The following is a 24,775-nucleotide window of genomic DNA, read 5'->3' on the forward strand; positions in this document are numbered from 1 at the left end:
ATAAATATCTTTCTTACTATGACATGGAAGAACATGTAAGGACAAGCCTAGGCATCTTTTTTCGATTCTTATCGGGCGTGCTTTGGGTCGCATTACTCACTTCTTGGCTTCATAGTTAACTAATATCTGCCTTTACATCCTACACCCCAGCCAGCTTCCAGCCGAGTGTTTTTCAACAGGGATGATACCCCGATTCTGGGGGAGCCAGTCATGCCGATAACTTCCTCGGCTTGTTCCGGGTAATCCGGCCATACCAGCAGGCTGTCCCTGAATCAACTAACGGTAATAACTTGATGGCTTACGGAGTATGTCGGAAGAGAATATGTATGCTTGAAGCCTCGCAGCTTAATACCTGAAAGCAGGTTGACATCCAGGCCGGCCATCCTACCTGATGAATGCCTTATATCTAGTGCAAAGTCCAATAGGGGCCTTGCAGCTTCGCTTATTGACTTTCGTCCTGGGGTTGGAGAAGTAGAATATATTAAACGATGACTGGATAGGCATATAAACCGACTTTATATATCCGTGCAGCTACAGTTCTCGATCAGACCTCCGAAGCCACAATATATATATTGGTAAATGGGCCTGTTTGTCTGTTCTGTATGCAAGATTCTTGATGTCAACCTTGCGCTTTTCATGCTCTGATATTCATTCTCCAGCCAAGGGCCTCCATACCCGGCCATCTCCCCGGATTCTGCTGCAGATATCAATGAGAAGTATATGGCACTTTCATGGAATAACATACCCAATATCTATGAAACGAGTGCTTTCTTCCGGATAGTCGACATGGAATTGCGCTGCAGTTAGATGGCAGAGTCTCGTATTGGAATTGTGATCCCGACGAAAATCACAGACCGTGGTCTATAGAGCTTGAAATTATTCAATCTCTGATGGCCTGGAAGTGTCCCATATACCTCATCCTCTATGACTTCTCTGGGTATAAATAGGGGGTCCATATTCCAGTGCAGAATGTGATCTTCATCAACCAAAACAATCTCGACAACTGCTACAGTTGAGAACGCTTCAAACAGTCACACCCCGAGCCCGTGAAAACACAGACATTTCTGTCTCGAATCTGCAACAATGCATTTCATTTCGCTGATTACCCTCTCTCTCGTTGCCCTTGCGAACGGCGCAGCATTGAAAGAAGAGGCAACTCCCGGCAACGGCAACAACCTAGTTCCTGCTCAAGCCTGTAACGTCGGTTACAACTATTGTGGATGGTATCTTGCTGATGGCCTTGGTGCGTATTTCACCCCTTCCGTGGCTGTTCTTGCTTTGCCCTAACCTTGAGCATTAGGATGGGGAAATGTCCCTGACCTCCAGGGTCTGTACGATTGTCTCTCGCCAACCAGTGCCAGATATCTAGAGCACTGCAGCAAAGGATGCACGAGCGGCTGTGCCCACTGTGCATGAACGGAATACCTTCACACCTGCTGTAGATGGGGTTATTTCCAGTATGGAAGATGTGATATTATGATGTTATGATGTTGGTAGCCGAATAGTATAGCCGTATCGTGCTGGGTTCAACACGCATCACAGATACAAGAGATACCTAATATAGGCCTTGAAGGTGTATTCTGTATCCTGATATTTCCATGGAAGTAGAGAAGTTGCTGTCGTGATAGACATAGGCTTAGTCATCTGTGTTGATATCGATTTCCAGCGACGACGGCGACGAATTCAACGACACTTCTCGCGATGATGAAAAGACACAAGCCATAAAGACGCGAAATTCCGGCAATTGACAGTTGTTCAGGACTCTGAATACTCTCTGAATACGCCTGGTTGCTTTGGGGCTCCGCGGACATGCCGTCCAAGAACAGCGCACAAAGATGGCTCTGAATACGAGGACGTTAGTTACGGAGATCACACAACCAACATCTCGATCCACCCCGAAATCCGAATCTGTTGTCCGGCCACGGCTATCTCTGCCGAGTACCTGGGGCGAAAAGACGATAATCTTCCAGGAAACCGCTCAGAGGGACCAAATTCCGTCTCCGAGGAGTTAACAGGTCGTGTTGGACTTCCCATATTTCTTGAAGGATCGACACTGCGTCATATTGTGGTACCAGGGAAGCACAACAACAAGGAATGCCCGTACCTTTCGAAGGAACCGGTAGGGCTGAAGATGAGCGTGCCGAGAAGATGCCTGAGTGCCTTCCAGCGCTTCCTTCTCTGAGCAGTTCGAAATAACCAGCCGGAGTATCGGGCCAATGTTACGCGGGATGTCTGCGATAACTATCACACTTACTATCGCATTCCGGGTCTACATAAGTTGATTGCCGCGAGACCGACCAGCTGCTAGAACGAAGTCAAACTTGCATGCGATTCCTTGCCAGCGTGGAGAGAACGGCTTGTTTGCTACCAAACTCTTGCGCACGCCGAGCCAGGTGACAACTTGACATGCGTGGACATGCGGCTCAAAGAGGCGCCCGGTCGCGGCCTGAGTGCCTTGAGGAATATTCATTATTCTCTCGCTGTCGTATTGCTTCTCCGACCATGGTGTGAAGGTTGCCGGAGCCGTGAATATAGTCATAAAGGGAAGCCCAGATTCACGGTGCCTATTCTTAGCTGAACCAGCTTCTCCACAGCTGGAGATCACCCCCAGTCAAAGGGAGGGGGAGAGGTTGGGAATCACTCACAGCAGCTACATACGTCACGGCCAATGACCGTTTGTGTGGATGTCTCAAGCGTTCGTCTAGCAGGCCATTCGCAGAGAGCCGTCGACCGGCTCGTTCCAGCGCATCCTCGCTTGAATTTGAGAGCATAAATACAACCGGATGCCCCCCTCGATTGTTCTTGTGTTTCCCTGTTTATTCACCGACTACCGACTTCTAGCCCTAACTAATAGTTATCTGAGACATCTTCTTATGACGCAGGGCGTTGTGACTTTCCACTCTTTTCTCGTTCGATTGCTAGACGCAAAAGTTTTTTCCTGCTTGATTTCACTCCTGCTCGTATACAACGTACCTTGCTGACCGGATTTGCAATTGATTTGCATGGCTCAAGTTGCTGGACGACATACATCTACTTCTACATCCTAGTTCACTTATTCTGGACAAGAGCAAGCCACAGCAACAATGCCTGATCGCCCACCATTCCTGGCTCAGGCGACGACTCAGTCGACCTCTTCCTCCGTCCCAAGCCTCTCTACTTCCACAACCTGCTCAGGGAACAGTGATACGTCGAAGACTCCCCTTCACTCTTCGTCGTTGCCACACTTCTTCCACCGTCACAGCAGGGGATCCAGCCTGGGCGGAACAACCTCTCCGCCAACTGCAAGCTCCCACCTAGAGCCACCCACCTCTCCCTCCCGAGGCCATTTCTTCAGCTCATTCTCTCACTCCCGGTCTCGTTCTCAGTCTCGGCCAAAGTCCCCTGCTCCAGCTCCAATTGATACCAGCACATCTCATCACCTAACCCATGGCGGCCAACAGACTACCTCGCCCACACATATGGTGAGCCCGGAGCTGAACACGCCAGACTCGGCAGCCGACGAATGTCAAAAGAAGAAGCGCCATTCTCGCAAGAGCAGCAGCTCTAATCACAAGAGACGCAGCAGCACTATGACGCAAGTTGGCAGACATGGAAACGACTGGCTATTCAACGGTTTCAGCGTGAGAGACCATGTTGGGAAGTTTCTAGACCATGACAAGTAAATAAGAGAGGCGGGGGTAGGTTTTTAGTTGTCAGAGCTAGGTCTCCTGGTGCCTTCCGGGAGGGCTTCTTTTTCGATTTTCTGTTTTCTTATGCTGATGAAGTGATGACCTTGTGTTTCGATGGTATTGACTCTGGCATGCCGTTGTCCCATATATTTTATCTGTTTCCATTGCTAGTTATGTGTTGAAAGGCTCTGGTCTTTCTTCCCATATCCATTCATCTGGAATGATACTGCTGGTAGCATCACAATACTACATAATACTATCAATACATTACCTCTTCTACTAACATTCCAACTAATTCTTACAAATATTACAAGGCGCAAGAACCTTTTCAACAAGAAGATTATCCTCCCATATACTCATAAGAGCGGATTCGTAACCGGGAGAAAATTAGACAAAGCCAACAACAGCGGACACTTAGTGACTCAGACATCCAACCCCTTATATCACTGGAGCATAGCAAGTAGAGCCTTCTCGTAATCCCCTCTGGTCTCACCGGCAACCCGCGATCTCAACGGCTTGCCATACTTCCTCTCAAACTCCTGCTTCACTTGTTCAAGGTGGTGTTTGTTCCAGTGAATACGCACCAGTCTCTCAATCAGAAGGCAATCATTAGTGCCCATGCCAGCCATGGTATCTTCCAACGCCAGCACATCGTGCATGACAGGCTGAACTGCCTTTCCAAGCATGTACACCAGTGCATCACGGATATGGCCAGAGAAATGGCTTGTGATCTGCGCGCTGAGAGCAGTGTTGTGCTTCTTGGGGAAGTCATCGCAAAGCGCACGGATCTGGTTGTTGGATCGCTGGGTGAGGATCTGCCAGACAGTATTCTTGGGTACGCCTGTATTGCCTCCCATGGCTCCCCAGAGCTGCGACATGTCTTGGTCATGCTGGTACTGGTTTGGAGGAGCACTTTCTTCGCAACGAGTTGCGGCTAGAACCAGGTTGAAGAATTGTTCTGTCTGCATGGACAGGTCACCGCGTACATCCGCCTCGAGGGTACGTCCAAAGGTGGCCTTGTACGCTGTCTTGATGGCATTCATATCTGCGTTGGAGCGGGAAAGTAGCACATCATTGAGCAGCTTTTCATTAGTACCCATACCCTTGATGGCTTTGTTGATAGCGTGGACATCCTGCATCAGGGGTCCTCGTACAAGAGCCATCATAACATCTCTAAACTTGCCTCCGCATTCCTTTTCGATATCCTTTTCCAGGTTGCGCTTGTGGCGAGAGTTGAAGGTATGTGAGATAAGAGCCATTTGAAGCGGGTCTGGCCTTGCAAGAACTTCTATCAGTGTGAGCTCGTCAGTACCGAAGCCCTTCATGGCTTTGCGCAGAATGTCAGCCTCTCTACTGGCGTCTCCTTGTGCCATCTGGCCTGGCACGTAGCCCGGAGACGGAGGTGCTGGTGGCCCGCTAGGTGGTGCACCATACCCCGGCTGAGGGGGATATCCCTGCGGAGGGTAGCCTTGCGGAGGATAGCCTTGAGGTGGGTATCCTTGTGCGGGAGGATATTGTCCCTGGGGCGGATATCCGTACGGCGGGGCACCACCCGGTGGAGGGGCGCCATACTGTCCCTGCGGAGGAGGAGGGCCGCCATGGGGAGGGTACTGCCCTTGAGGGGGATGATACTGTCCCTGCGGCGGGTAGTATTGGCCTTGCGCGCCTCCAGGGGGAGGATACTGGCCTTGCGGAGGGTACTGTCCTGGCGGGGGGTGCTGTCCTTGTGGTGGTGGTTGGCCATGAGGAGGATAGCCCTGAGGAGGGTATCCCTGAGGCGGCGCACCACCCTGCGGTGGATAGGGGTACTCTAGACATATCGTAATTAGTACAGCTTCACTAATAATGGGCTAAGGGGGTTGTGCGTATAGGTGGCTGGTTTGGGCGCAACATACGGCCTGGCGGGGGATATCCAGCCATGACGGAAGCGAAAGAGAGCAAGAGCCGCAGTAACTGGTCCGGAGCAGGATAATTAACAATATATGCCCTCCGTAGCTAGTAATGAGTTGCAGCAGTGCGGGTAAAATGGATGGTTTAGTGAACTATGTACCCGGTAGTTAACTAGTTAGGTGTTGCTGGGGATCTGGCTGGTTAAATAAATAGCGACCTAAACCCAAGATCCTCCAGCCCCTCCAAAGCGGCGCTTCTCATCACGAATGCCAATCCTCAATTTCTCGTGTTTATATCCACCGCCAACACTGGTTGTGGCAGTGCCTCTCCTTGTCCTGTCCTTGGTGCTCTCTAACTATCGACGCAGGCAGTGGCACAGTCGGCAGTTAAGCAGATGTTGACCCTCGTTGTGGCTGTGGGCTGCCTTGAAGCCCCTGAAATCGCTGGAGCAGGCAGACAGGGGACAACAACAGCAGAACCGGCGGATTGGGTGTAGCCTGCATGATAGCGACAGCGAGCATGTATCCTAAGTGCTACATAGAACGCCCTCTCGTCCGTTCTTATTCTGGAGTAGACATCTCGGGTCTCGAGAATCGGAGCAGTCAAATAGTTACCTGATAAGCCCCTGAAGGTGGATTTATGGCTGGCCAGGGAGGAGCTGAGGGGAAAGTATAGAAACCATACTACAGGCTTGATTGGGATGAAGCTCGGAGGCTGTTAAATGACTAGAATCCTGATATTCAGGTGTTTGTCTTTGATATTTTGCCATATGATTCACGGAACGAGGCCAGTATATATCAAACCAACAGCGACATATGGCAGACAGTATATATATATCTATCTAGCTTACTCGCGAGGTCTTCGAAGTCTGTCCTAGAATAACGCTTGAAGTGCTAGTCTCAAACGGCAGTGCTGTATAACATCGATTTATGTACTGAAATAGGGTATATTCATTAAATATGGAAAATCTCAGTGAGTCGGTCAAAAAGAATTCATCAAATCTTGTAATAGGAGAACAGAGTAATCAAATCATAGAGCTATCAGTTGAGCTTCTTAGCGGTTTGCTCGTTCGCAACAGCAGCGGTTGCAAAAGCAGCCTTGATCTCTCCCCAAGCAACAGATATCACCCAGAGCGGAACAATGACCCAAAGGACGTTGAAGAAAACCAGGTAGAGCCATAGATAGACCGGATCGCTCGTCTCCAAGCCAACACTGCCCGAGAACCACTCTGGTCCAAAGGTCATGAACCCGCCATACAGCTCCCCCACAGCCAAGATAATGGATGAAAACCACAGGCAGCTGGAGTACTTCGCTTTAGAAGCAGTTGTAGCACTCGTGGATGAAGACATAGTTAGCAAGTAGCAGATATAAACTGCCAGCGGACCCCCAATTAACACCGTCAATATCTCTAGGCAGACCACGCACAGGTCAGCACCTAGCCAGCGCGCATCCGCCTTGCCATATTCCTGCCACATTCTAGCACTGGCTCCCACGCCGTAAGCGGGACCATAGGCTCTATCTGGCCTGTTAAGGAAGTAAGGTGGTCCATAGACGCCGGGAATGGTTTCGCCGGGCTGAAGTTGCTTGTAGCTGAAGAAACAGTGGTAAAGGAATGATCCCTCAATCAAGAGATGAGTTCCGGCATCGTAGGCGTGCCAGAAGAAAAGGAGGCGGTTGCGAAGCTGGTTGGAAGGGATAAGGGCGGTGCCTAGGAAATAGGATAGAGGCATTATTGAGAGGGCGGCCGTGATGGAGAGTAGCGTCGGAAGGTCAGCGGTAAACGCTGGAACTGCGGTAGAGGTCGTCATCTTGTCCCCTTTCTTTGCTTCAATTCAATGAGACTTCGAGTAACTAGTTATTGCTTGTGTCGTGGGTTACGAGTTGTTTAGAAGCAGAGCTCCGGATGGGAAGTGTTTTGTGCCTCTTTCCCTTTCGATTCTTGTCCAATGGTGCAATGCACAGCCTGGTTATCGAACCTCGTCGTCCTTGTTCGTCTCCCCTTAACTTCGCAATCCCTATTGTCCCATTGTCCTCAAATTGTCTTTGTCGTATTCTTTGTTTTCTTCTTGTTCTTCTTGTTCTTTTTCTCCTCAATAACGCCGCGCCTGAGATGACGATCACGTGGTTCTCGATTAAGCTGCTTATTCATCAAAATTAACCTTAATTGGATCAAGGTTAATCCGTAACTCTATTAATAAACAATTGTAAACTTAATAAAAACATCAGACGAAAAGATGAAGAAATAAATTTGATCGAAAAGTGAATTATGTTAGATAAATAAAGAGTTCTGGTACGCAAGGCATAAATTTCAGATGAACAGATGATAACATTCCTCCCGAGTTGAAGTGGTTTAAATTTTTAGAGTGTGGTTCGATACTTTGAAGACTAGAACTAGTTCCTCGGCCCTCGAACAAGATGTTCCAAGACACGGATGGATACCTCCTTTCGCATCCCACTTTGCACCTCAGGAAGGACGTGTTTCTTATCGTATAGCCTCTCCCCCTCGTCTAGTTCATGCAGGTACAGCCTAGCCTGCATATCAATGTCTCCCGTCACATCCAAGTTGAACCGTTCGGCCTCATCTAGATGACTGGTAAGATGAGCAAGCATGAGCCGATTGGCCTGGGCGTTGGCGTCTTTGCGGAGTATAAAACATTCAGACATCTCAGTGTATTTAGTGCTCTGTACCTCAGCTTGGGCAGGGTGCTCACTGGTGGTATCGCCAACGGGGGTGGTTTGGATTTGCTCGACTATGGTATATATTTTGGTAGGTATACGCTCCAGTTTAATCCTTTTCTTGCGTTTTACTGGTTCTTCGTGGATTTCGCGTTCAACTCGCACTATTACCATGCGACCAGATGCAAACTCTATTGTTTGTTCAGTGAAGTCTTCTTCGAATGTTACGCGGAATTCCATGCGGGTGCGTTCCTTCAAGTTGCCGTAGCTGGCTGATATTTGGTCTCGCATCTTGCTCTCTGCACGAAGTCTGCTGAGATGCGACGATATATATACGGGCGTTGGATCTGGATTTGCTGGATCGATTTCAGTGCGGAAAACATGGTAGGCCCAGACGGGTTCTGGTGCGTCATCCTCCTGAGCCTCTTCGGTATCATCATCGTCTTCTTCGTCATCTGTTGTTTCGACTTCCATACCAGATTTGTCATCTTCCTGTATTAGTTCGGCTTGCTCAGCCGCATGGCTAGTTGGACGTTTTCTCCTTGATGAGGAGGGGTTGGGTTCATCGGGGTTCCTGGAAGATGTGCTCGTCTCACTAACATTGGCTTCTGCCGATGTATTGACAGCCGAATAACCCCTCTTCTTGACAATATTCTTTTCCAGAGCCATTTTATTAACAGACCAGCTGTACTCCCTGCGCTCGATATTCCGCTGGATATCAAGCAACCTTCTCCTCTCTGTGCTAGTCAGGGGTATCTTTGCATCAAATTTCGCCTTGAAGTTCTCAAACTCCATCTTCTCAATACTAGACCGTTCATTCATTAGCCCAATTTGTTCAAGCCTTTTGAAAGCTGCTTCTATAGCATCTAGTCTCTCCAGACAGGCTGCATGCTTTCGGTCCACAGGTAAAAAACTTGGAGACATCCATATGTTTGGCTTGCGGCGAAGGCTTTGGGATCTCCATGCCGCATCTGTTGGCCGGATAGGGGTTGGAGATGGTGGGTGTGGTCGTTGTTGAGAACTAGCAGGTGGAAGGGGTGCAAATATTGTACGCTTCTTTTTAGCATCTTCTTCGGTAAGGCGTAGTTGTAACCACGATTCAGCTTCATCATCACTCATACGCGTTTGGATAGAGCTGGTAGAACGTCGAGATGATTGGGAGAGTTGTTCCACTTTTGTTGTCTCTTGATTCAGTGGATTCGTGCTTTTAGTGGGGCTTAGATAGTTAATTTCTGGAGGAGTAGCAGTTTCCTGGCTATTCTCGGTCAAGTCAACAATTTCAGGGGGTTCTTTTGTATCCTGGCCTTCAATATCATCGTCGTCTTCGTCTTCTTCGGAGCTACTGCTACCATTAGAGCCATTTTCATTGCTGTCAACGTTGAAGAGGTAATTGAGATTAGCGGGAGGTCTAAAAAGCTGTTCGTTGCTGCTTCGTTGGCTAGATGGGCTTGGGCGGGAGATTTGGCTGGATCGTTGTGCGTATTGCTGCAGGGAAAGACGACCTGTTTGACGGCCAGCAATTGATGTAGAGGAACGAGGCTGAAGGCCCAAGGGCTTGCTGGCCTGTATATCTTTAGCACGGAACATGCTTCTATATAACGTTGAATTCAGCCACTAAGCGGGAGTAAAGCCGGATAGTTGTAGAAGATAAGAAAAGCAAGTCAATGAACGGTAACTAACTAGTAGTTTGAACCAGAATTAGTGTAAGTAGGTAGCGAACAAGAGTAAAGATGGTAAACTGAAGATGTAGCTAGCAGCGAATGTGAGCTGTAGGTGAAAAACAAAAAAAAAGGTAAAATGTTAAAGCATCTCATGTGAAGATCAGTGATATCTTAGCAGGCTGTATCTAGCTCAAGTGAAGTTATCAAGCTTCGGCATATTGGTATATTGTGGATATAGTAGACGGAATATTAAAGGATAAATGTGAGTCTGGTAACATCTGTCCATATATCCGAGGGGCCGTAACGATATCCAAAGTAGTAAACATATCCTTAACTCCAAGATGGAGAACCATGAAAGGACAGCCCCTTTCGTCTAAGGATAGACCCTATCCTTAGAGTTGAGGAGATGCTCCAGAGATATAGTTAGCCTTGGACTCAAGGCTTCCGGAGTATTATAGGCATACATGATATGATATCTCCAGATGCAATATCAACGTCCATCCTAAACCTCCAGGTCATAGATTCTTTGATAGATAAAGAGATATGGGTATTTTATCCCAGGTTCCTTGCCAGAAAGAGTTGCGTTTCGACGAATATTGTATTGATAGTGGGAATAGTAACCCCCCGAATTCCCGAAGACATAGCATGCGTTGGTTACCATATTCAGACGGCATGAAAACACTATTGCCAGTTATCTTTGTCCCTTTTAACCATCATTACCTCTGTGGTCTCGTGGTATATCCATTCTCAACAGCTACGGTCGTCTTGGGTAGTCTCCCGTACGGCCAGAGGGTTAACTAGCATTTACCCACGAGCATCTCGCAAAGCCAGAGGCGCAGTCCAACAGGCTGTAGCTATGATTATGATCTCCTTTCTTTATCTGGTCCACAGGAATTAGCAATGTCTATCATATTATAAAAGTCCTTCTAGCTGGTCCTGGCCCACCAGAGCATTCGGCGACAGAGCAGGACTCTCCAACAGCGCACTGCAGTAAACACGGTCAGAGACCGTCAAGCTGGTCAAACTGTCTATTCTGCATCGCGAATACCTCTAGGCAAAGGGAGATGGGAAAAAACAAGAAAAAGGTCACGAAGTCACTTGTTTTGCGTGTCTTGTGTGTGGGGGTGTGACATATTTTTGTCTCAGGCGAAGGGAAGAAACATCTTGGGATTATTCAACATCCGCCAGCGACAACCGCCGACGACAACACCACCACCACCATGATATGCCAGTGCTAGCGAGGACGCTCGGTATTACTTCAGCTTTCGTATCTCCTCCTCTACGGTAGCTGGCGTCTCGAGCGAGAAGCCATGCTCGACTTTGACCGGCGGTAGACGCACATACGGGGACTGGGACTGCGGTCCGCTTGCTTATACAACTACACATACCACACCACAGCCGCTCTCTGGGAGGATGGAAAAGCCCAAGGAGGGCGGTTCGGCGCTGGTAGATTTGGGAAAAGAGCTGACTTGCTCTGTGAGTGTTGTTTTTTTCTAACTTCGGTTATGGTATTGCGCCTGTTCTGACCGCAAGATAGATATGCACCGAGATTCTCTACCAGCCGCTGACCTTGCTCGACTGCCTACATACATTTTGCGGATCGTGTTTGAAAAGCTGGTTCTCATGGCAGGCATCGAATCCAACGGATGGCAACAGACCGCGGTTTACATGTCCATCATGTCGGGCATCTGTTCGAGATACAAGACACGATGCGAAAGTGGCCACCTTGCTCGATCTCTTCCTCCAGTCAAACCCGGATCAAGTAAAGTCGGCTGAGGAGAAGGAGGAGATCGCATCGGAGTACAAACATGGGGATTCCGTGCTGCCTGAAGTTGGGCAGGTAGTGCGGTCTGCAAGTGACGATGAGGACGAGAGGCTCCTAGCCGAGGTCAGAGATATGAGTCTGCGGGATGTTCAGGGAGCCAGCGGTGGTGGGAGCGGCAGCAGCGGACGTCGTCATCGTAGTCCGTTGGCACCGCGCTCAAGAGGAAGATCGGAGCGCAGTCCTGGTGCACAGGCGAGGGAGCAGCGGGTGGAAGATGCTAGGCGGAGACGGCGGGCGGAAAGGCGAATGAATGCCTCACCTGCCATGCGCAACCCTCGAGACATAAGCCCGGATTCGAGAAGGGTTGAGCATCAGTCCAGCTTACGGTCGCTTATTGGGTCAACGGGCGAGTCGGCCATCGAGGATGAGATCCTACGCCAAATCGCAGAGGAAGGGCTGCTGGATGGCATCGACTTACACAGTCTGACACCTACGCAGGAAGACGAGTTGACGGAACGTATTGCGCAGGCCTTCAAGCGGCGGCACCGAGTCCCTTCTCCCACCCACATCTCAAGGCGAAGAGAGAGCGAGTCGCCAGCTCAGCCACGACCAGTATCACAGGATAGACAGCAGCAGCAGCCCCGGCAACAAGAGCGGTCTCCCAGTGCTTCAGCCTCTACGCCTCGGGCTCGAGAGCCTACCAGACGGGCTCCACCGACCTCTCGACCTCGTCTTCTAGAGCCTCTCACCGCTCATCATGCTGCAAACCACCGTCGAAGTGCCTCTGATCAAGGGATGGGCACTCGGAGACGGCGCACATCGCCAACTCCGCCCACAGGCTTCTCCCTCTCTTCCGAGGCACTGGCCCAACCCGCGGCCCGCACAGCTAGCGGTGGCTCTACTGCAGGTTCCGGCGCCGGCACTGCTGCGGGAAGTGGCCCTGGGGCTCCTTCGACTGGGCCGTCCCGCAGACGAGCCTCAAATAGCTCCCTTCCGCCGACATCACTACGGAACCAGCCAATTCCACCACTTCAGGTCAACCGTTCAAGGCGTCCTTCGTCTCCTGGAGAGAGGCAGCGCCGGCGGAGCCCTGCTGCTATCAATCCAAACGGAGGAAACACCGCTGTTGAGCCTCCTCCTGCTGCTGCTGCTGCTACTGCACCGTCTGTCGTCAGTGAAATTACTGGGCTCCATACTTCGAACAGGCGTCAGGCTTCACAGTCACAGTCACAACCATCTACTCCAGCCACCGCTACTGCTGCTGTCAACACACCAGTAACCGCCTCTCCGCCACCGGGACCAATTAGACGAGTCTCAAATCCTGTTATTCTACCGTCTACTGTGGCTCCTGCTCAGATGCCCCCCGAGCCTTCAATATCATGTGAACGGTGCGGGAAGAACAACATACAGTATGAATTGCACAAAGTTTGCAAACTTTGCAAGTCCGGCAATTATTGTCTCTGTGCTCGTTGCTATCGTCTCGGCCGCGGATGTCTGCATTGGTTTGGATTTGGTCACGCAGCGCAATACTTCTTTGAGAAGAAGATGGCATCTTTGAACAAGCCGTTGAACGAACAAGAACCGCCTCACAAGCTTACCTGGCGTAGGTACTTACGGCCACCAGAGGAACGAGTAGAACAATCGTCGTCATCTTCCCAGAGTCCACGGTCTGCTCATGTGCCGCTTTCTAGACGAGTACAAATGGGCATGTTCTGTGATATGTGCGAGCGGTTTACTGATGAATGTTTCTGGAAATGCAGAGAGTGCAATGACGGTGAATGGGGATTCTGTAACAAGTGCGTTAACCAGGACAAATGCTGCACGCATCCTCTGTTGCCGATATCCCGTGTCAAGGTGAAGCCAAAGACAGATGCACAAACATCTCCACGAACCACAACCTCGCTTCCTTCTTCAACGGAAGCCGCCGAATACAGACCCCTCACATTCTCTACACAATGCAATGTCTGTACATACCCCATCCCTCCTTCAACGACACGATTCCATTGCATCCAGTGTAACGAGGGTGACTACGATATGTGCACGAACTGCTATCTGAAATTAGGCGCATCAGGCAAAATCAGCAAGGAAAACGGCCGAAATGGCTGGAGGCGGTGCCTACAGGGCCATCGCATGATAATTGTTGGCTTTGAGGACCACCGAGTAGGACAGATGAGAGTCGTCGTCCAGGGCCTTGTGGGCGGACACGCATGGAAGGACGAACACATCCCAACCCCCTCTTCCGGCGCCAGGAGAGATACCAGCAATAACAGCAACACTCCCACCAGTCCCGTCTCCGAAACCAACGGAACACCAGGCCGATTTGCCCTCCAACGACAAAACTCCGGCCGCTGGACATGGACCGAACCCACAGACTCAAGTGACAGCAACTTCAGGCAACGACGCAGACTTAACCGAGCCAGACAACATCTCTCTTCTGGTCCCGAGAGTCCGTCGGACAGCTCCTCTTCGTCCCCCTTCCCGCTTAGCACCACCCGCTTCCCTCCATCAGGTGGCATCGGCCTACGCCTTATCGCCAAATGGTCACATCACCCTGAACCCGACAACAATGACGAGATAATGTTTCCTCGGGGCGCGGAGATCACGGAAGCTGAAAACATCAACGACGATTGGCTTTGGGGATGCTATGCTGGTCAGAAAGGGTTTTTGCCCGGCGGATACGTCCTTCTCATTGACGAGGTAGGCACCGATGGTCTCCGATGAAAGATAAACGATATGAAATGTTTTCTCGATATATTTTTTTTTTTTCTTGTTGATATCTTTCTTACTTCTTTTCTTCCTTTCTATCTGTCCCCTTCTAGCTGGACGGATGCACGAGTCATGATGAATAAGACGATGGATGGATACACATACAGGGATAACATTTATACAAAAGGGTATATACTACAGCTAGATATAATGATCATGAGTTAAACGCCTTTTCTTCTTATCTACTACCGAGTTAGTTGGTAGATTAGCGATCTACATTACTTTCGACAGAGCGGTAAAGACGATCCTTCGTGAAACAAGAATCGAAACAATGTTCCGTCTCTGTGGCCATACGTCTTGAGTCCGACATCGGCAGGCCGGGCAATAAGCTATTCAAACCAATATACTTGACTTTATGCTAGGTAAGAATCGAAAATTGACAGGCATTAGCAACGCGGGGAACAAGGCAGTGTGTCCAGAAGACTAAGGGGACTAAGAGGTACGTACGCATGTACATATACGACGGCGCATTCTGCACAGCGTACCCGCTTAAATTGCCCGGCAAAAAACCTGATATCTATATGCATAGAGGCAATAGATCGGTGTTCAACCAGTCACTTACCCGTCTGCCAGCTAATCAACCGTACGACAGCGGGAGAGATATTGAATTGCCCGAAGTATCAAAAGCCGACGGGCGAGTGTTCGTAAACAATAAGTCAAGTAGTTGCTTGTTGTTAGCCATATACTTTGAACGACGTGGCCCGCGGGTCGTCGGAGGGCGGGAACTATAACTTCGTTCATGAAACGAATCGGACATGCTCGCATCCAGGGCTAAGGAGGGTATGTGTGTCTGGATGCAAACGGGAAAAGCTCGGTGGTGCCTGTATTCAGCAGTAAAAAAGGGAAAAGAAGGGCAGATGATGCTTTGGCGTGAGGCTTTTACGCAAGCTAGGGTTACGCGACAGATGCGCTGTGTTTTTGTGTTTGTGTTTCTGTGTCTTCAAATGGGTCGTAGGAATGATATGTTTCGTCTTGTTGTAGTAGAGGGAATATGTTGTGATGTGCATGTCTGGTATCAATTTGACGCCGCGTATCCGACCGTGGCATCGTGCAGCTGTAAAAACACGACAGAGTAGCACAGGGAGGGGAGAAAAATTTTCATACGTACGAGCAGAAAATGCTTGAAGGTAGTAGTGTAATATGTAACGAGTTAAGGTGGTAGGAAGGAAGAGGGAAAAAAAGAAAAAGAAAAAGAAACCTTTTCACCACCACGGGCTGGCTCTCTGCTTCTCGCTCGATGGAGGGAGAATTCTTATCGTGGCGGCGGTTGGATGCGACTGGAACCTGATATGGGATTCGTATGTGCGCGAGTGTGTGTGTGAGTGGGGATCAACGTGAAAATCTTACCGAACTGCAGAGTTCTAAAGGGTCTGGTCAAGGTCGTTTTGAGCGAGTGCAACCATTGCTTGGGTGTTTGAGGACGGGACCGGCCGTGCGTGCACGCAGCTGGTTCAGGGGGTGAGGAAGTTGAGCGAGCGAGTTATAGTCCGTACGGAGTAGTGTGAACGAGAGCACGTAGCAGTGTGCAGAATTCATCTGAGCGAAGACCGGTGGCGGGAACTCGCATGAGCGGTACATGTGTGTACCTATGTAGCATGGACATTGTTTTTCCACATGCTATTGTCTTGAAAGGCCCAGTGATTCATTAAACGGCAAGGGGGGCACAGAGGTTCGTTGTTTTTTCTCCTCGTCGGCCTTTGAGAAATGATATAAGGGAACAAGAAATCGGCTATGGATTGGAGAGGTAGAGACCAGGTATATCTGAAGTCAAGGACGATTCACGTTGTACGCAAGAAGCACGTTATTGGACCCCTTAGTTATATATGCTTGCCTGTTTGATATGTCGCTGTCGAGCTTCCCGCAACACCTGCAGCCACCCCCGCCTGTTATCGGACTGCTGTCCCGTTTCGAGAGGAGATTGCCTGATGAAGAAGATGAAGATCTGTCTTGGGGCCGAATTGCGGCATTTGTCTTCGCAGGCCCGCATGAGCAGGCAGGGGTGAAGATGGGAGGTTGTCCAAACACGATGGGATATCAGACAGTTGGATGGGCCGATCGTTTCTATCGCGAGATCTCGACCCATGCGCATTTTTTTTTTTTTTTTTTTTTTTTTTTTGTAGTATATATTTAAATATATCCCCCATTTGCCCGTACTGCTCGTAACCAGCTCTGGTGAACTAGTGAGGGATGCATGGATAGATGGATGCGATGCGGGATGAGGGGAAAAAGAAAATAAATTTTAATCCAACAGAAGTCAAGAGTCAAAAGAGTCAATGCAGTCAGGGCTTTGACCCCCTACCTGCTGGTTTGGTTTCTGATTCTGTGGCACTGTGAAGCAAATTGACGGACAGCCGACATGGGAGCGGAAGGAGGGAGGGAGGGAGGGGGAGCTTTTCGTCTGGGCTGGTTGATCCGAAAACTGATACATATGCCCGGGGCTTAGCGCAGGGCCTACCCTTGACAATCCCACCAATCGACGCCGGGACCCTAGCTGTGATCTTCTCGAACAGCTTCTAGACGACGTCGGCTGGGTTTTTCTTCTCAGACATTGTGCTGCATCGTGTATCAGCCATTCCGCGGAGGATCTCATCGATTCGTTCAGGTCGGGCGTCAAGCTGCTTTGGTCTGATTCGAGTTCGGTAAAACCCCGTCCCTTGGCGAGAAATAGTATGAAATCTGGACTCCCGCAGGAGGAGACTGAATAGCCTGAGCGCTTTTTCGCTTTCTTGGGAGCTTGGATTGAGCTTTCCCACTAGCTTGTTAACGACATCTCCCCCTCACGGAGTCTGAGTCTGAGCACAGGCAAGAAGGGGTCTGCGGTCTGCATGCTTCTGGGCCCCCTCTGGTGGCTTAGTGAACGCGTTATCCCTACAGTGGGAGAGAGTTAAATCTCCTTGAACCTAAGGGACCCTGTAAGGCTGTTGTGTTAATGGGGCGGGTTTAATAAAATATGGATGGATGTATATGGAAGTAAACAAGTACACTCTTGGTATATAATATCGATATGAGAGGTGCAGTGATGAGGGCCGATCAGTTGGGAATAAGGTTGGAGGGGTTCCCGCGAGGCGTGAGTGAAGTGCTGAGCCGGGCCAGGAGCACTGTGCACACGCATTATTGCTGGATAATCATGGTATAATCAGGGATTGCAAAGATAGCTGGCTTGGATAGACCTTATCGTATGGGCGCGATGAAGCGAGGTCCTGTTCGAGGTCTCGCTACGGTACAGGGAAAGCTGAAAGCTAGTCGAGGTAATGGTACTGCAGCAACTCAATCCAGACGTAAATATGGCTAAACCAAGATAAGTTGCCAGGAAGTATCATGGATTTCAAGCGAAGATGCACCTCTTTTCGCCATCGTCGTCGTCGTCGTCGTCGATGATTCTAAAAAAAGAGAACAAAAAAACAAACGGCGGCTACAAAACTCTAAAAGGCGGCTAGTAGATCATGTGACTCAACCGCGTCAGTCGAAGTTTAATAGGCGCCGTCTTTTCATTCTTTTTTTTTTTTAGTTTTTGTTTTCTTTTTCTTTTTCTTTTTCTTTTTCTTTCTTTCTTTCTTTTTTGTTGAGAAAAATGAAAAAGAAAATCCAGAGAAAAGAAACAATAACTCTACATGAATGAAGAAAATATGGACTATTGACCCGGTTCAACTATTCAATTAATGAGGAATTGATGGCTTTGCTGCAGCTTTAATCAAAAGTTCCCGGTCTTTATCTGAAGTTATACTTGATAGTTGGGTGGCTTGGTTACGCTGTGCTAGTTAACTAGTTGAACCACCGGCCTGCCTTTGAGATATCTCTGTGCTACCTACGGAATATGCTATGCGGCGCAGGAGATTGCTATGTAGCTAGCTTTTTCTTCAGCCGTCTGCCGGACTGCTAGTGTCTTGCTGCTATCTCTCTTAATAATGGAGAGTATTATACCCTGATAACGAACGGTTCACATACGGACCAATGTCATGCTGTGTCGATGGTACTCCCCTCCCCCTCCCCCCTGTCTTGCTACGGTCGAGCGGGCCGACATATTGATATGCACAAGATCACCAATCCCACGCAGAGCATCATTCTCCGGAGACTGGACATTACGCCGAGATGTTTAAGTGCTGCAAACTAGCAGGACGCGGGGATGATGGCGAGAATAGATAGCGGTGTTGAATGTCAGTGCCTTTTCGACTCGCTTACGGACTTGGCTTGGGGGTAGGACGTTGACGACGACCTGCTTGATTTGACGACAAGAGATGATGGCGAGATGAGATGACGCTGCTCTGATGTTTGATTCTCCACAGATAGAGGCTTTCCGTGGCTAAAATAGTTACGCGTCGGCGTCGTGAGAAGAGTGTTTGATGAATGGCGAGTCGCAGCTCCAGTCCCACTGTATAGGAGTAAGGCGAGGGAGACAGGACAGGACTTTTTTTTTTAATAATACGAAGCAGGGGCAGAAGGAAGGGCCATTGCCAATACATTGTTGTTATTGGCATGGAGATTGGCCCGAGTTAAAGAAGAGTTAATGGGATTCTGGGGAGTTATGGAGAATGGGGAATATAGGAGTAAGTAAGGATAAGCATCCAGCGTCCAACCCAGCTGTCTGGCACCGCGTATCCCTTCCCACTCCGTCCATCTCCATTTTGCGCGGCATCTCCGCTTACCCACTCGCCCATCCTACTGAAGTTATCCGGCTTTGCTTTGCTTGTCCTTCTTTATTTTTTTTTGTTCTGACTTGTCGGTCTGTTTCAAGGTAGAGAGAGCAGAGCAGTGAAGGTTCAACCTTGACTTTTGAGGTACTTGGTACGAGGTGTATGTCTTGTATGAGAAAGGCCTTGGATGGACGCCGCCAAGGGCAGGACGCAGGAAGTATTAGATGCAGACATCGACATAAGAATGCATGTCTAATAATGCCTGTATATGCAGAGAGTAAGTATACGGAGAAGACAAGAGCGCCACAAAAGCTACCCTGTCGACTCCGCGACCGGAGGGGCAGCATTTCGGCCAACCAGTAACCACAAACCAGTGACCACACTATATATAGTTATCTCGCTGGTAGGGGTTTGCGGGTGGGTTAGAGACTTCTTCCTTGCAGGCCGTGATCGAATCTGTATGTATGTATATTTGATATTGCACTGGATGCACAGTTGATGTATGGGGGAGGCCGGGCCGGGCGGACAAGTCGGCTCGCGCAGTGACAGTAAATAAAATTAATAACAACAACAAACAGTAATAATAATAAGTCATGGAGCAATCGTACGACCTTGACTTCGCTAGTGATTTGAGCAAGCGAGCTGATTTAGTTGTTAGTTCACCAACAACCATCCATTGACTTTTGATAACTATCGTGCCGGCTGAGTATGGTCTCTCTGCCTTGTCAGCCGTCTCGACAAGAAGACTTATCTCGAAAGCAAAGAAGAGAGAAGCAAAAAGAGCAAAGCGAAAAGAAAATAAAAAAAACGAATCATTGCCACCAGAGATAAGGGAAGGGGGAGAGAAAAAAGAGAAAAAAGTCTTTCCAACTTTCCTTGCATACGCCGAGACAAGCAAGTAAGTCGAGCCCCATCTTTGCTTTTTCCTGCTGTCTTCTTTGCTTTTTATTATTTGTATATGTGCATGGATGGTGCATGCATGGATGGGTGGATGAATGGAGAGCACTCGGACGTTTGGCCTGGTGGTGGTAGCGAGGGGGAAGAGAAAGACTGGCGGCAGCAGCAGCAGCAGCAGCAGTCGGAGTTGGAGGAGGAGGAGGGATGACTTGCATTTCCATCCTTGCGCTGGGTGTGACGGGAGATAAGTAGGCCATTGGGCGGGCAGGATAGCGGTTGAATCGACCAACTGACTACAGCCTGAAGACACTGACGGTACTTCCGCCGCGTATAGCTAGTATAGCTACATACCTGCTTTGATGGTTGGTTTGATGTTGGAGATGTTTGATATCCCTCTCTCTCCCCATCCCACCAGAGACAGTAGTTATGTATCAACCACCACCTACATCATCGTACATCGCTTTATCTCTCCAATGCAGGAAGAGCCATAAACCTTGCGAGACCCTCACCGCCTCCCCCTTGCCGCGAAGGTATACGAGCAGGAGGAGGAGGAGGAGGGTGGGAAGCGTCGGCTATCGGGGTGCCAGAAGTAGTGTAAGTACCAGTACAGGTAGAAAGGCAGCTTAATCTGAGCAGAGTGGCTTGACCACCGGCGCTTGATTGGCGTTGGCATGGCGTGATGCGAGAGTTGCTTAACCAGAGTTACTGCTATCATGACCATCAATCATCCATCACGGCTGTTCCATGGGCGACATCGACCAAGGCATCAGGCGTGGCTTGCAGGCGGAGGAGGGAAGTCTGGCTCGGTGTCTTCGATGTCTGTATCAAAGGGTCATCAGCCAGCGTCGTACGATAGACAGTCCACCGGGTGGTGCAACAGCAATAGAGCAACCGAACCGCAGAAACAGCAGAGCAACAACTAGCAATTGTAACTGACAGAGCCGGACGGCCAGAGGGAGGCCGAAGGACGGGCAAAGTACCCCCCGGTACCTTTCGTGTGCAGCGTTCAGGGCCAACTTCGAGTCGCCGCCCCGAGTTTCGCAGTGGGGCCGATAAGCAGTAGAAAAGTAGAAGAAGAAGACGACGAAGACACGACGAAGTAGAAGACGAAGAAGAAGAAGAAGAAGAAGCCGTCAAAGTCTGGCCAGCTGCTGTCCGTGACTCGCCTTGTCCCTGTCACATCCTGGCCGGCGTCGCTGGTTGCTGCTGGTTGCTGACCTCCCGACCCAGAGGACGAGCGAGCGAGCTGCTGCGTCTGCGCTACCGGTGGCGACCAGGTTGACGGCAAGAAATCTGCATCCGCCGCCAGCTTTATTTCCACCTGGCGGCCTCCGCGTCCTCTTTTATCAACGTCTTCCTCCCCCCCTAGCCTGCTCCGTCTTTTCCTTTTCTCTTTTGCAAGTTCTTCTTCTTCTTCTTCTTCTCTTCTTCTCTTCGTCGTCGTCGTCGTGGTTGTTGTTCTTCTTCCTTTTTCTCTTCTTCTTCTGCGGTGGATTGTCTCGCTCGCTTGGATCCATCACCAGCACCAAAACTACACTCTTCCCTCCCCCCCTGGACACCATTATATACCAGCCTCATAGAGAGAAGACCTTGCTTGATGCAGTGATCAGTTCGACCTTTCTGTCTCGTCTGTTACTGCTGGGCTGTAAGTGGAGTTGTGGATCGACATTCTCCATCGGCCACTCTAGTCATCTCCATCTAGCTCTTCTATCTAGATATGACCAAATACACCATGCTAACGGCTGGCGTAGGAGAGCCAGGAAGAGACGAAACAGGCCGGATGCCATACATATCCCCTTCGTCCGCTCCCCCTTCGCCTACTGGAACCTCGTCGGCTCCCCCGCGAGCTGGACCGGCATCAGCTACCTCCACGGCGTCGTCCACCACCACCACCACGACTACGGCTACGACTACGGCAGCTGGATCTGCCCCTGTCCGCCGGCATGGACGTCACTGCTCCGAGCCAGCCGTGAGCTTCCAGCGGCCCTCCAGCAGCTCGTACCTGCACAGACATAGACGCAGTCCCACTATCAGAGCTCCCGTGGCTCGTCTGCAGCAGTTTGAGGCCGGCTGTCAACAGGGCCAGCAGCAGCAGGTCCATGAGGCCTGGACGGCTCCCGGGACCGGCATGGGGCTGGTGCTCTCTCCGCCGGAATCACGCAGCAATTCAAGTGACGAAGATGAGAGCAAGAAGTTGCAGGCCCAGGGGACGTCATCATTGTCATCTTCTTCATCTGCAACCACGTCAACGTCTACCGCTGCTGCAGATAAGACGAACGAGGGCAGTGGAAAGGGGATACTGATCTATTCTGTGCCGGAACAGGCTACTCAGACCCCCGAGCAGAGTGACCAGGACGAAGAAGAGATGCCCCAGAAACCACCCATGCTCCGCAAAAAGTCCGGAGAGCTCGTCCGGCCAGCTATCAGACTACGACAGGGCAGGCCGCTCAGCATGCCGGGGACACCCACTTTCTCCAAAGCAGTGCACTTTGGGGCCCAGCTGGAAGAAGTCCGTCACTTCATGCAGCTCGACCGTCCCCTGGCCGTCAGTGCTGGGTCTTCCCCCGTCGAGGAATACGACGGAGACACAGAGTTCCCTTTCACTTGCTCCAACGCAGCATGTTCTTCCTCTTCTGCACTATCAACACCCAGCAAGGACCATTGGGAGGCCAGAGTAACTAATTTCCCCAGCATGCTCGACGACGCCCGCCTGAACAAGCCTGTTCGGCTCCGTCGTATCCAGCTCTGCCCCGATACCCACGCCCTGCTCGGCACCGTAGCAGTGGCCAACATCTCCTACTCCAAGCACGTCTCTGCCCGCTTCACGCTGGATAACTGGAAGACCGTCTCTGAAGTCACGGCCGAATACGTGCATGCTAACGCTCCTTGCATCGACCGAGACGAGCGAGTGGGCTTCGACACCTTCAGCTTCTCCATCGAACTGGCCGACCAGCTCAGACACGGGATGCAGAATAAGACTCTCTTCCTGTGTCTGCGGTATAATGTCGGCGGACGGGAGTTCTGGGACAACAACGACGACATGAACTATCAGATTGTCTTTTCACGACGGGCCTCTAACACCTCTACTTCTGGCTCTGGCTCCAGTGGCTCAGTTGGTAGAGATCCGCTGTTCAGGGCCCGTATGGCCAAGGCGAAGAACGCGAGAGGAGGCCGAGCAAAGCCGTTGTCGATGGTGGCCATGGGCATGAACCTACCCATGAACATGCCTATCACCCTGCCTGACAACGTTAAAGTAGCTGTTAAGCAGCAGACACAGTTTGAAATCACCGCTTCGAAGCCCGGTGATTCAGATGTGGACGTCGACTCGGAGAAGGAAGGCTGGTTCCCGGACCCTGACTCGCCCACCAGAAAGAACAAGCTACGCACCAACGTGTTTGGTGACAGATATGACTTTTCTGCCTCTCTGACTACCTCCTCCACGTCTGGTTCTGGTGCTGGTGCTGGCGGTGCTGGTTCTGCTGGCCCTGCTCGATACGGACATAAACACAGCCACTCCATGCCCCATCTGAACATGGTTGAGAGTAGCAGTGCCAGTGCCAGTGCCAGTGCAAGCAGCCCCAGCACCCCGAGTGACTCCGACGAGTCCCCTTCCCCCGTCGGCGAGAAGAGACTTTCCGACTTCCTATCTGATAGACCCAACCACCAGTCCCAGGTCTACAAGGAGCTAGTTGACCGATACTGCTTCGTATGTCTTTACCCCTTTACTTCTTACCTCTTAACTATCTCTAACTAATAACTGTTCTAGTTCGGCTCAACAAAGTCCAGACGGTCAGGCGTGTCTTCCAAGGACGGCACTGGCGCAGAGGAAGTCGATGAAGACACCTCGACGCCCACCATGCCCATGTCGATGTCGATGTCGATGTCCACTTCCACGGCCACGTCTCTGAACATGCACCATCTCGCCCACCGCCTCTCTCCAGGCCCAGGCGGCCACACCCCAGTCTCAACATCCCCCTCGGCTTCTACTTCTGCCTCTCCCTCCGACACCGAGGGTCTAGCTACCCCTCCAGCACCAACATCAGCATCCACATCCACATCCACCTCAGTCCGTCCTTCCTTTACCTTTGGTCGTCCCCGTCCGGCTTCAGAGAGAGGGATGCCCGCCTCTCCTGCCCCCGCCCCCGCCCCAACGGCGATATTAGGATGATCCATCAAAACCAACACTCAATCTATCCATCTACTTACTCTCTACGAGTCCATCCCAATCCCAACACAACAGCATCGTCTATCAGTGACGAGTTTCCACCACCTATCACCATGACGCAACCACGACAGCACAGCACAGCACAGCACAGCACACTTAATTTGTTTATTTTTTTTCTCCATTCCGTTCAGCAGGCATCGTATTTACTTGTTCAACCAGATTGCATTATTTTATTTCTTTCCGTTTTCCTTTTCGCCTGACATCCTCCCCTCCTGTGCGCCCGTCCAATTACTCTACTTGCTTTTGCTGCATGCTTTCATGTATTTATGTATCTTCTCTCTTCCTTTGCTTTCCTTTTTGTCTTTCTTCTTCTTCCGGCGCATGGTACGGTCCGGCGTGGCGTCTTGTCTTTCCTCAGCGTCTTCTTCATGTTCATGGCTTCCGGAGTTTCTCTTCCTTTCTAATGACCTACCTCTGTTTGGCCGTCCATGGCTTGGCTCGGCTCGGCTGGAAAAGTGTTCTGTCTGTTCTGTTGCCTTTAACCTTGCGTTCTGTCTAGTTAGTTCTACAGCTTGCTTGCTGCGTAGCTCGTAGCTCCCATGACATAGTTATCAAGGGATGTCTACTACTACTACTGCTTGCTCTCTATTTATGAT

General features: G+C 50.3%; 9 protein-coding genes across 9 annotated transcripts; 4 read left to right on the plus strand and 5 right to left on the minus strand.

The window, feature by feature from the left end:
- Positions 1-1,083: 1,083 nt before the first annotated feature.
- ARB_00566 (uncharacterized protein) lies at positions 1,084-1,287 on the plus strand (the record flags this gene model as incomplete). Its single annotated transcript, XM_003012975.1, has 1 exon — positions 1,084-1,287. The coding sequence occupies one exon, from the start codon at positions 1,084-1,086 to the stop codon at positions 1,285-1,287; it is 204 nt and encodes a 67-aa protein (XP_003013021.1).
- Positions 1,288-3,083: 1,796 nt separating this feature from the next.
- On the plus strand, positions 3,084-3,662 carry ARB_00567 (uncharacterized protein; the record flags this gene model as incomplete). The annotated part of the gene is made up of 1 exon (XM_003012976.1): positions 3,084-3,662. One exon carries the CDS (start codon positions 3,084-3,086, stop codon positions 3,660-3,662), a length of 579 nt encoding a protein of 192 aa, XP_003013022.1.
- Positions 3,663-4,111: 449 nt separating this feature from the next.
- On the minus strand, positions 4,112-5,588 carry ARB_00568 (annexin ANXC3.1; the record flags this gene model as incomplete). Its single annotated transcript, XM_003012977.1, has 2 exons — positions 4,112-5,478; positions 5,564-5,588. 2 exons carry the CDS (start codon positions 5,586-5,588, stop codon positions 4,112-4,114), a joined length of 1,392 nt encoding a protein of 463 aa, XP_003013023.1.
- A 1,010-nt stretch (positions 5,589-6,598) lies between these two features.
- Positions 6,599-7,366, minus strand: ARB_00569 (uncharacterized protein; the record flags this gene model as incomplete). The annotated part of the gene is made up of 1 exon (XM_003012978.1): positions 6,599-7,366. One exon carries the CDS (start codon positions 7,364-7,366, stop codon positions 6,599-6,601), a length of 768 nt encoding a protein of 255 aa, XP_003013024.1.
- A 583-nt stretch (positions 7,367-7,949) lies between these two features.
- Positions 7,950-9,821, minus strand: ARB_00570 (uncharacterized protein; the record flags this gene model as incomplete). Its single annotated transcript, XM_003012979.1, has 1 exon — positions 7,950-9,821. The coding sequence occupies one exon, from the start codon at positions 9,819-9,821 to the stop codon at positions 7,950-7,952; it is 1,872 nt and encodes a 623-aa protein (XP_003013025.1).
- A 1,487-nt stretch (positions 9,822-11,308) lies between these two features.
- On the plus strand, positions 11,309-14,591 carry ARB_00571 (SH3 domain protein; the record flags this gene model as incomplete). Its single annotated transcript, XM_003012980.1, has 3 exons — positions 11,309-11,371; positions 11,433-14,357; positions 14,385-14,591. 3 exons carry the CDS (start codon positions 11,309-11,311, stop codon positions 14,589-14,591), a joined length of 3,195 nt encoding a protein of 1,064 aa, XP_003013026.1.
- Positions 14,592-19,439: 4,848 nt separating this feature from the next.
- On the minus strand, positions 19,440-20,361 carry ARB_00572 (uncharacterized protein; the record flags this gene model as incomplete). The annotated part of the gene is made up of 2 exons (XM_003012981.1): positions 19,440-20,247; positions 20,306-20,361. The coding sequence occupies 2 exons, from the start codon at positions 20,359-20,361 to the stop codon at positions 19,440-19,442; spliced, it is 864 nt and encodes a 287-aa protein (XP_003013027.1).
- Positions 20,362-21,319: 958 nt separating this feature from the next.
- On the minus strand, positions 21,320-21,532 carry ARB_00573 (uncharacterized protein; the record flags this gene model as incomplete). The annotated part of the gene is made up of 1 exon (XM_003012982.1): positions 21,320-21,532. The coding sequence occupies one exon, from the start codon at positions 21,530-21,532 to the stop codon at positions 21,320-21,322; it is 213 nt and encodes a 70-aa protein (XP_003013028.1).
- Positions 21,533-21,686: 154 nt separating this feature from the next.
- On the plus strand, positions 21,687-24,122 carry ARB_00574 (protein phosphatase regulatory subunit Gac1, putative; the record flags this gene model as incomplete). Its single annotated transcript, XM_003012983.1, has 2 exons — positions 21,687-23,660; positions 23,721-24,122. The coding sequence occupies 2 exons, from the start codon at positions 21,687-21,689 to the stop codon at positions 24,120-24,122; spliced, it is 2,376 nt and encodes a 791-aa protein (XP_003013029.1).
- Positions 24,123-24,775: the final 653 nt, after the last annotated feature.

This window comes from Trichophyton benhamiae, assembly GCF_000151125.1.
Source record: "Trichophyton benhamiae CBS 112371 chromosome Unknown contig00142.0, whole genome shotgun sequence".
Classification (NCBI taxonomy): Eukaryota; Fungi; Ascomycota; class Eurotiomycetes; order Onygenales; family Arthrodermataceae; genus Trichophyton; species Trichophyton benhamiae.